Raw genomic sequence first — 12,021 nt, forward strand, 5'->3', positions numbered from 1 at the left:
CTTGGCTGAAAAACTATATTTCTAATTAAAAAGTGGTGAATTCTATGGTGTAGAAAAAAAATTTTCTACATCTATAGATTTGTGTTGTCTTAGTAAATAATTGACAAGTGTCATTCAAACAAGAAAACAAGGTCTATCATTTTAAAAGTGAGATGTAATTTTACAAGACCTTTCTGTTGCATGTGAAAATTTTAATAGTTAGGCTGATTAATTATATTTAAAATTTAAAATGATTAATTATTTTAACATGATAGTATTGTATACTGATTTGTTTTCGTATTTGGATATTACAAGAAGAAATACAAAATGAAAGTTTGAGTTTATAAGTTTATGAACTTATAATACTATGTATATTATTCACTCATTTAATACGTAACATTTATTATTATTGCAGTGAAAAATAAAAATGAATCTTTTCTATTTTTTTCTATTGATATCATTAATTGTTAATTAATATTTTTTTTATATTTTTTTAGTTTTATTTAAAATTACATAATAAAAAATTACACTTTATCATATTTATGTAAAAAAATAAAAAATTTATTCCCCAAGTATAATTACTATTCTTACTAGTGATCCTCCTATGATCATTAACTCCCATATATTTTTACTTTCTTTTGTGTAAAGACAAAAAAATTCTAACACATTATAATTAATCATGATAAATATAATTATTTAAGCTAAGTATTAAAATTTTTACGTGAAAGAGAGAGAAGGTCTTTATACTTCACTTTTAAAGCTGCATCTCACCTGCAAAACAACTAACTTTGTCTTCTTTTTTCAAGGACACATGTCAATTATTTTTTGTAACAATACAAATTTACATGTGTAGAAATTTTTTTTCTTCTACACCATAAAATTCACGTTAAAAAATAGATAGTTTAGGTTGGTTAGATTAGATTCTAGAATAAATAAAATAAGATAACAATAGTTAAACTAGTTATCTATTGGTTAAATTACACAGTTCATCCTTACACTTTTGGTGAAATTGCAAATTGGTCCTTACACTTTAAAAGTTTGTAATTAGGTCCCTAAAGAGAATTAAAATTTGCAATTTAGTCCCCGCCGTTCAAAAAGTGTTTGATTTAACAGAATATTCTCAGAATATTCTTTATTTTGAACATGTGACCTGCACATATTTGACAACAGGGACCAATTTACAATTTTAGTGAAAGTATGGGGACCAACTGTGTAATTTAATCATTTGGAGTGACCAAAAACTCCATAGGCTATCTGAACCTATCCCGTCCCTCCCCAACTCTCTCACTTTCTAAAACGACACCCGAACCCCACCGCTTTCTATCTCTCACCTCGGTTCACCGTCGCTACGCCGGATCCACCGCATTTGTGCTCACTAGTCGGATCTTGCCTTTTTTCTCCATCTCGCCTCTCTCATCCGACAACTTTTTCTTCTCTTCCAATTCCAATACTGAACACCGACGATAAATGAAAGAGAACAATTCCAATCCCAAGCATGCTCAAAGCGAACAATTTAATGTCTAAAAAAAAATAGCAACAAATCAACACAAAAATAGCAACTCAATTTATTAGTGAATTCGGCGTGGTGACGGAGGCGAGAAGCACGACGATGGTGAGCTGAGGTGAGAGACAGAGAGCGTTGTGGCTGAGGTGCCATTTTGAAAAGTGAGAAAGTGAGAGTGAGAGAGTTGGGGAGGGGTAGGGTAGATTCAGATAGTATAGGAAGTTTTTGGTCATTTTCAAATGGTTAAATTACACGGTTGATCCTCATACTTTCACTAAAATTGCAAATTGGTCCCTATTGCAAACATGTGCAAGTCACATGTTCAAAATATAAAATATTCTGAGAATATTCTGTTAAATAAAATACTTTTTGAAGGGTGGAGATTAAATTATAAATTTTAATTATCTTTAGAAATTCAATTACAAACTTTTAAAGTGTAAAGACCAATTTACAATTTCACCAAAAATATAAGAACTAAGTGTATAATTTAATCTTATCTATTTTTATCAATTAATCAGAATTTAATCGGGGCAATACACTACACATGATATCTTCTAGAAAAGTGGATGTACAGTACGGACGGATATACTTTTTTAATCTTCCCATGCATTCCACGCAAAATGCTCAAAGGCTATGATGCATTAATATTTCTTAAGATACTTTTTCATTCTTTTTAAGAAAAAGAAAGATTATTTAATTTATCCATCCAACAATAATTATATTAANTATTATTGTAAATTGATTTTTGCCCTTTCCAAAAATTTACCGAACCGGTCAAACTCAAAAAGTTCAATCAAATTCAGAAATACAGAATCAATTGATTTGCTGACATCAGTAATTAGAATAAATGACTATTTGTATCCATGAGAGATGAAAACGTTGACATTTGTATTCATGAAAGTTTGAAACTAATCTTATACCTATGATAGATGCTGTTCATGTGACAAAAGTATTCTGACTTGGATCTGAGCTTGGTTCGTGGGTTTTCGAATCTACGTGGCACTCCCACCCCTCAAAGTCATATATGAGCCAACCATTCACCATCATCATCTTCATCTTTTTCACCATCATCCTCATTCATTACTGTCTCTTCCCAACTACCATAACCTCCATCACCATCACCTCAGCACCGCCACAACCACCTCCCTTCATCACAACCTCCTGCGACAACCCACACCGCCACGTCCCTTTCTCTTCTTCTACCCCTCTTCTCACCTCCGCTGAACTCAAAAACCATAGTGCCAGCTCCTCCTCTCCATTCCTGGGTCTCCTCTCTTCATATTTAATTTTAGTTTCAGAATTCAAAATGTTGTAATAATTGAACTGTAAGGTATTTAATTACCTTTTATTTGCACTTACATGATGCGTAAAAATAAAGTTGTTATATCTAGTATAAAATAAAACTCATTTAAGATAGATATTGACGATTTTGTTCGTCAAAAGATTTTTGTTTCATCGAAAATATCCTTAAGTTTAGTTTTATTTTAATTTTATCTTTAAAATTGTCAAATTATGTTAAAATTACTTCTGAATGTTAATTTCATATACAATTTTAGGGATAATATTAAAAATTTTTAAAGATAATTTTGACAAAAATTAAAAACTTAGAGATAAAATTAAATGAATTGAAAATATTAGGAACGAAATTGAATAAAATTAAATGTTAGTAATATTTTAAAAAAATATCACAAACATTAAAGACAAAAAATATACTTTATTCTTATTTTAAAAGTTAATAAACACATAATTCATAACATCAAGTATGTTATAATTAATGAACACGGGATGACAAGTAGACTACTTTAATTTTGCATTTAAAGTTGCATGGGTGTGAAGGTGGGTGGTGCTAGACATGAATATGGGATAATTCTTTTTGAACTATAAAGTGAAAAAATCGGACTGTGCGATTTCTTTGTTAAAAAAATTTTGAACACAAATCGGATAGTTCGATTTGTGTGGGAGGAAAAATCGGATGGCCAAATTTGTACTTTTAATTTTTTTTTATTTTGAAAACTAAAATCGGATGGTCCGATTTCAATATTAAATTTTTTTAATTGTTTAAAATACAAATCGGATGGTCCGATTTGTGTAATGCAATTTTTTTTAAATTTTTTAAACACAAATCGGACGGTCCGATTTGCTCTTGACACCACAACTATGTAAAGCACCCATATACTCTATAACTGTGTTCTACACCATTCCTCCTTTCATATTTAAATTAAAAAGTGACCCAATCACCATTGTTAGGATTTAAATCCGATTTTAAAGGTAGTCTCAACCCAAATTTATTGTAGTACTACATCACATGCCTCAGTCAGATTTGTGACCCATTTTGAAAGATGGTAAATTGAAGGAGATACACATAGAGGAACATAATAATTCAACTCCATTTATGACAATTGGCTCATACGGAGACACGTAGGTACGCTTGTAGTTTTGCAATTATTGAGGAACAATCATTGTATTAGGCACATGATCACAATTCAAGTTCAAGTGCGAGAATATAAAATTAGAAGACACCATATTTAATTTGAAAAATTTTTAAAATAGTAAATTTAAAAAATTTTTATTTTATAAATTTTTCACTTTTTCTATTTTTTATTTTTTTTATGTGAGACTAATTTGATACAATACTTATTATATCCTCTATATATACAAATGACCACAATAATACTAAACATAAACTCTAGTGTGATTAACTCTTACCAAACAAAAGATCATTATTATCACCATGCTTGACCAACCCAAGAAGCTTCACATTGCTATGTTTCCATGGCTTGCTTTTGGTCACATAATTCCATTCTATGAGCTTGCAAAACTCATAGCTCAAAAGGGTCACAAAGTTTCATTCATTTCCACACCTACAAACATCAAACGCCTCCCTAAACTACCTTCAAATTTGCAACCTTTTTTGGAGTTCATAGAACTTCCATTGCCCCAGGTAGAAAATCTCCCTCAAAATGCAGAATCAACTTTGGATGTTCCACACCACATAGTACCATACCTTAAGAAAGCTTTTGATGGTCTTCAAGGACCTTTGACTAAGTTTCTAGAGAGTTCCACTCCTCATTGGCTCTTATATGACTTTGCACCTTTTTGGTTACCACCAATATGTTCTAACCTTGGTATCTCATGCATTTTCTTTTCTATCTTTTGTGCATTTGTTAAATATTACATTTTGGATTCCGTTCTAATAAGGGCACATAGCAACTCCATTGAAGAAATAGCTAAGCCTGTGTATGACTTCATAAGTCAACAAAATGAATCTGGGGTCACAGATGCATTCAGACTCCAAGAAATTGTCGTCGGAGCCGCCGCCGTCGCTATAAGAAGTTGCACGGAGGTTGAAGGTGAGTCTCTAAAGAATCTTGAACGTGTATGCAAGAAACCAATTATACCGGTTGGATTATTGCCACCTTCACCACAAAGTAATGATGAAGACAAGGATGAAAATTGGCCCAAAATTCTTAAGTGGTTAGATAAACAAGAAAAAGGGTCAGTGATTTATGTAGCATTTGGAAGTGAGGTTAAACTAAGTGATGAAGAATTCAATGAGATAGCTATGGGATTAGAATTATCTAATTGTCCATTTTTTTGGGCTCTAAAACGGAAAAATAGTCCTAATAACGAACCAATGAAGACAAATAATAAACGTGGAATTATATGGAATAATTGGGTACCACAATTAAAAATATTAGCACATAAGTCTATTGGAGGGTTTTTGAGTCATTGTGGTTGGAGTTCCATAATAGAGTCTCTTGAATTTGGTTGTCCACTTATTTTATTGCCCTTCTCAAGGGAGCAAGAGTTGAATGCTATGGTTGCGGAAGGAATAAAAGTAGGGATAAAAGTGGAAAGAAATGAAGATGATGGAAAATTCACAAGATATTCTATAGCCAAGGCATTGAGAACTATGATGTTGGAAGAGGAAGGAAAGAGTTGTAGAAGCCATGCAGAGGAGAAGAAGGTCAAGATATTTGGGAAGAAGGAGCTGCATCAAAAGTACATAGATGACTTTATTGATTTTATGGAAATCCATAGGCCTAACATTAATTAGGGGCTAGCACTCCATTTCTAATATGTCTTAATTAATATATTTTTTCTTCTGTTATTTGTGTTCTATCAATTTTTTATTTAATTTCTGTGTATTTTATTTCAAAAGTTTTTATATTGGTTCGTTATAAGAAATTTTTATGTTAGTTTCACAAAATTTCTGCATTAATTTTAAGAGAGATTTCCGTTATTTAAAAAGAAACAATAACTCTTTAGAAATTTGTTTGTAAAAATACTTGTTTATCTGTTATTTATGTAAAAAAAAATTCAGTATATCTAATATATAAATTAAGTTTTTTTACTTATATAAAATAAAATAAATACTTAATTATTAGATTTTTTATAAATCAAAATTTAATTTATTTGTACATTCTTTTATTCTAGATAGATTGTTGTATGATAAGAATTACATTGTATAAGAGTAGAAGAGAAAGTATGGGAAGCCAATGGAATATTTGTACAATGTGCACAATAAAAGTCTAGGGAGTATTAGAGATATAACCATTAGTGTTACTTTTTCCTATTAGCTTAAGCTTCTGGGATGAGTGGTATCATAATATGGTATTAGAGCTCTAGATCCAAAAGGTCGTTTAGTGAAAATATGGGTTCGAGAACGTTAGTGACATTCAACTTTTTTACTAACGTTCCTTACCCCAAATAAAAGCCACGTTAACTTCAACGTTAGTGGTTTTATGACATGAAATGTTTATTATCCCTAGTACTCGGATGTTCATTTTATAACTCATATAGCTACACATTGTACAAATAAGCCATTGGCTCCTTAACAAGACTTTTATTCATAATATCCATACATCTGGTACGTATTAATGCACTCTAAAAAAAATAATATATTATTCTTTGAAAATTAACTTCTTATTAAAATTTTTATCAATTTATACAAATACAATAATATCAATACTTATTGAATATTCTAATATTTTTTATGATATAAAAAATTAAATTAGATAAACAGTAAAATGTAAAATGTAAAATGTAAAATATAAAATGTAAAATAATACTAAATTACATAAATAAAAAATACCTAATTTTTTATATTTGAACTCAAAGGTAGAGAAAGTGTTGCTTATTGAATAGAGAAGAGCTACGAAATACGAATACACTTAGTTAAATCCAAATCTAACATGTTTTAAATATTTAAAACTAAAAATTATTGTGCAATAAAAACAAAAGATGAAGATTGAACTTTGGTATTTTAAGTCATAGCAAAGTATTTGAGCCAATTGAACTAATTTTTTATTTTTTGAAGAAGTATTACTAATTTTTTTACCAAAAGTTTGGGGGGGCCATGGCCCCCTTGTCTTAACTAAGCTCCGCCCCTGGTTATCGGGAGTCCTTTCCACTTGATCAAGTATTGGATACTTGGTGATACTCCTCTTCGTCACACGACGCGATTAGCTAAGATCTCTTTGATTTCTTTATCAAAGGATCTAATCACCACAAGCAGAGCACGACTCGAGTCACCTCTACTCGGTTCATCTTGGTCGATATGGTTTAAGCATACTCACATGGAAGATCGGGTGGATCTTCATAGAGGGAGGGAGTTGTACTTTGTAAGCAATCTCCCCAACACGTCCAATGATCTCAAATAACCATTCGTATTTGCGGATTAAGCCCTTATGAACCTTGCGAAAGGCTTTGAATTATTGTGAAAGAAGATTAATCATTACCTTGTCTCCCACTTGATAGCTTGCATGCCTCGTCTTCTTATCTGCCCATTTTTTCATACTCTTTGCAGCTTTGTTGAGGTAAGAACAAGTGATATTTGCTTGTTCTTCCCATGACTTAATCATATGATAAGCTCCTGGGCTCTTCCCTGAGTAAGAGGAAGAAAGAGAGTGTGGTGTAAGCGGCTGTTGTCCGATCACAGTCTCGAACAGACTCTTCCTTGTAGACTCACTCTTTTGCAGATTGTATGAGAACTGAGCAATGTCTAGGAGTCTTATCCAATCCTTCTGATTAGCTCTTATGAAATGCCTTAAGTAACACTCGAGTAAGGTATTCACTCTCTCAGTCTGCCCATCAGTTTGAGGATGGAAACTTGTTGAGAAAGGAAGCTCCGACCCAAGCAGTTTGAACAACTCTGTCCATAGTCGTCCTGTGAAGCATTGATCTTGATCACTAATAATGCTCTTAGACAATCCCCAGTACTTTCCCACATTCTTGAAGAATAGTTTTGCTGCTTCCTCTATAGTGTAGTCAGTACGGGCAGGTATAAAAGTAGCATACTTTGAAAATCGACCTACTATTACGAGAATAGATCCAAACCCCTCAGACTTCGGTAAGACAGAGATGAAATCTATAGAGACACTTTTCCACAGTCACTCTGATGGAGGCAGAGGTTCTAACAACCTACTTGGTGTCTTGTTTTCAATCTTATCTTGTTGGCACACAAGACAAGTCTTCACATAACTCTCCACTTTGTCTCTCATTTGATGCCAATAATAAGATGATTTAATGAGTGCCAAAGTCCTTCACTGACCTTGGTGACCAGCCCACTTGATGTCATGGCATTCTCTCACTAATTTTTTTCTTAGATTTTCCCATTTAGGGACGTATAGTCTTCTCCCTTTAGTGTAGAGAAGGTCATCTTCTAGCCAAAATCTTTTGGTCTTCCCTTCTCTAGCCAACTCTACCAACTTCTTGGCTAATGGATCATGATGCAACCCTTCTTTGATGGTATGCACCATATCTCCTTCGACCATAGAAATGGCTGCCAACTCAGCCTTGTGGCTCAGCGCATTTGCTACCACATTAGTTTTGCCTGACTTGTATTCAAATTTGAAATCAAACTCAGCTAAGAAATCTTGTCACCTAGCTTATTTAGGGCTTAACTTCTTCTGAGTTTAGAAGTATCTTGTAGCTATATTGTCTGTCTTGACGATGAAGTGTGAACCAAGCAAGTAGTGATGCCAAGTTCTTAGACAATGCACTACCGTGGTTATCTCCTTCTCTTGGATGGTGTATCGCCTCTTTGTATCATTCAACTTGTGACTCTCAAAGGCAATCGGATGTCCTTCTTGCATCAGAACCCCTCCAATAGCATAGTCAGAAGCATCAGTGTGGACTTCAAATACCTTTGAGTAGTCGGGTAGTGCTAGTATCAGTCCTTCTGTGATAGCAGTCTTCAACTCATCAAAGACCTTTTGACACTCCTTTGACCATTTCTAAGAGTGATTCTTCTTGAGAAGATCAGTTAATAGTGTAGTCTTAGCAGAGTATCCCTTGATAAACCTCTGATAGTAATTAGCCAACCCAAGGAATGACCTCAATTCAGATACCTTGTTTGGTGGCTCCCACTCTTTGATAGCCTTCACCTTTCCTTGATCCATACAGAGAGTTCCATCTTTAATGATGTGTCCCAAGAAGTAGACTTCGTCCCTTACAAAGGAACACTTTTCCTTATTCACATATAGGTTATTCTCTCGCAAGATCTTGAACACGGTTCGTAAGTGTTCTACATGTTCCTCCAAGGTATTGCTATAGACAACAATGTTATCCAAGTAGACCACTACAAACCGATCAAGATAAGGTCGAAAGATCTCGTTCATCAAGGTACAGAAGGTTGTAGGAGCATTGGTCAAGCCAAAAAGGCCTCACCAACCACTCATACGATCCATACCTTGTGACACACGTGATCTTAGGCTCATCACCATCGGCAATCCTCACTTGGTTTCTGACCTCAAATCCAGCTTTGAGAACCATTTGGCTCTACCAAGTTGATCAAACAAATCGGCTATCAAAGGTATAGGGTATTTGTTCTTGATGGTTACCTTGTTAAGTGCTCGATAGTCGATGCATAGTCTCAACGAACCATCACGCTTCTTTTGGAACAAGACTGGTGCACCATAAGGTGCCTTCGATGGACGGATGAACCCAGCATCTAGCAAATCCTTGAGTTGCTTCTTTAACTCCTCAAGTTCTAGCGGTGCCATCCTATAAGGTGTTAAGGAAGGCGGCTTTGCTCCTGACTCCAATTCAATCTTGTGGTCCACCTTCCTCCTAGGTGGTAGTTATTTTGGCAACTCGGGAGGCATCACATCCTTATTTTCTTCAAGGACTTCCTTGATTTTGGAAGGAAAGTCTTCTTTTTCAGATATTGACTCCTCTTGTAATAAAGCCAAATATGTAATCTCTCTTCTTAAACCCTTTCTTGAGTTGCATAGCATAAAGCATTGGTAGTCCTCCAGCTTTAGGGATTGTAGGGACTATGCATGGAGACACTTTCTCCATGACGCATACTATGTCGTAGTATAACATAGGTATTATATTTGTCTTCCTTTGCAAATCAAGCTCGATGACTATTTTGAAATCGTCCATGGGTGCTACTGAGAAATTCACAAGGCCTTTCCAAGAACCAAGAGTTATCTCAACCCCTTTTGCTACTCCCTTAAGGGATTCACCCTTGGTATTTATGGGTTTGAACCAACCATTCTTTTTGGTGATCTTCAACTCAAGCCTCTTTGCTTCATCAGGCGTGATGAAATTATGTGTAACACCAGTGTCGATCATAGCCATGACGGGTTTTTCATTGATAAAGGCTTTTACATACATCAAGCCTTTCTTTTCTACAGTGCTTGCCTCATTGCCCTTCACAGCATTCATGAGTTGGATAGATCCAACATACTCTGTTACTTGAGATTGAGCCTCTTGTTTCTCAGCGATAGATGCAAGAGTCCCTAGCTTGGGACAGTCCTTCATTTGGTGTGGTCCCTTGCACACGAAGCATCCTCCTTTGGGCACATAAGTCTTCTTCTTTTCCTCGTACTCTTTCTTCGAAGAGTATTTTCTTTCCTTTTTGGTTGAGAAACTCTTCTCCTTGTCTCCCCCACCTTTAGTAGAACTAGGCTTGGAGGAAGACTTGGGTTTAGAGTCTCCCCTATGATACTCAGTGAGTGATTCGGCCACCACATTGGCTTCATCGACATCCTTAACATTCCTTCTTTGTAGTTCTTGCTTTGTCCAAGGTTGGAGTTCATCAATGAAGAAGAACAATACATCCTCTGATGCTAAGTTGGGGATTTGAAGTGTAAGAGTAGTGAACTCTCTTACATAATCGTTAATCGTACTCTTATGCTTCAACTCCCTCAACTTCTTCCTTACTTCATAAACCACATTCTTAGGAAAGATTTGTCTTTTCAACTCCCTTTTAAAATCTTTCCATGTGGTTATGTTGCAAGTACCCTTTTTCATATCGGCACACTTTCTCCTCCACCATAAAGTAGCATTATCAGAAAGGTAGAGAGCTGCAGTGTATACCTTTATTGCTTCTTCGACCACCCCTTGGCCTTCAAAGTACCTCTCCATTTGCCATAGGAAGTTCTCCACCTCTCAAGCGTCCCTCACGCCCTTGAACTCCTTTGGCTTTGGGAGATCAAATTTTGTCATCTCTCTTATAATGGTTGGTCGAGATTTTGCCTCCTCGAACCAAATTCGAACTTCCACAAATAGCTTCAAGGAATTCCCAAGCTTCTCTTCGATTTGGAGCATGCTTTCTTTGAAAGCATCTAGTTCTCCTAACACGTGACCCTCGAGGGTCTTCTTGTCATGTTCTATCCTTTGGAAGCGTTCATCCATAGAGGATAAAACATTTTTCAACATAGAAACTCTCTCTTCTAAGAAGTTAGAATCCTTACCTCTAGGCTCACTTGAAAAACAGGCATTCTTGCCTCCTTATTGAGAAGGAATAGTGTCCCTTCCTCTTTGAGACTCAACATACTCTATGGTTACACTAGAAGTCATACCCACAAACCACTTGTGCTCCCTCTCGAACCTTGCTTTGATGCCAATTTGTCACGAGCTTGAACACACTCCAACGCTACCGTGCCGGAACTCGGACTTACTCAACCTCTTGAGCTAAGACCAAGTCAATCTAACCCTCAATACTTAGCAAGAAAGCTAAGAACACAAGAGAAAGAAAGCTTTAGTGGAAAGAACACTTTATTACTCAAGTGTTTGTTACAAATGACTCACACATGACTCACACCCTCAAACTCTAACTCTCACCTCCTATTTATAGCCATCCACCTCCTTAATGGATAGTTAGGATTAAATCCAATCAACAGTCCAGAATAATCATCCAGAACCTTTATTACAAATATCTATCATATCATAACTTTCTAAATACTTTTAGATTATTCCATACTACTCTTCATACTTCTATATACATCAAGACTCTTCTAGATTACTCTATGTCCTTCCAGAGTCTTCTAGAACCTTCTAGGGTATTCCGGGACCTTCTAGAACATTCTAGAATGTTTCGGAACCATCTAGAACATTCTCAAATACTCTAAAAAACTATACAAATATCATTAAATCTAACCTTCTAAAATTTACCGTGATAATTGACACTTGTTTTTTTTGATATCCGTTCCTAACTAAGAAGGCACCCATCCAAAGAGCATTTCTAACAAAAATAATACTAACTCATAAACCATTCACTATATTGGAAAAAACAGAATATAAAT

The 12,021-nt window shown here is 34.9% G+C and overlaps 1 protein-coding gene across 1 annotated transcript; it reads left to right on the plus strand.

Moving 5' to 3' along the window:
• Positions 4,159 to 5,572, plus strand: LOC110271327 (putative UDP-rhamnose:rhamnosyltransferase 1). Its single transcript, XM_021121980.1, has one exon. It carries the CDS (start codon positions 4,215 to 4,217, stop codon positions 5,538 to 5,540), a length of 1,326 nt encoding a protein of 441 aa, XP_020977639.1. The 5' UTR covers positions 4,159 to 4,214; the 3' UTR covers positions 5,541 to 5,572.

The sequence above is a fragment of the Arachis ipaensis genome, chromosome B04 (assembly GCF_000816755.2).
Source record: "Arachis ipaensis cultivar K30076 chromosome B04, Araip1.1, whole genome shotgun sequence".
NCBI classification, from domain to species: domain Eukaryota; kingdom Viridiplantae; phylum Streptophyta; class Magnoliopsida; order Fabales; family Fabaceae; genus Arachis; species Arachis ipaensis.

What these genes read in the sequence shown, in the direction of transcription:
- LOC110271327 (XM_021121980.1), top strand. Translation starts at nt 4,215, where the DNA reads ATGCTTGACCAACCCAAGAAGCTTCACATTGCTATGTTTCCATGGCTT.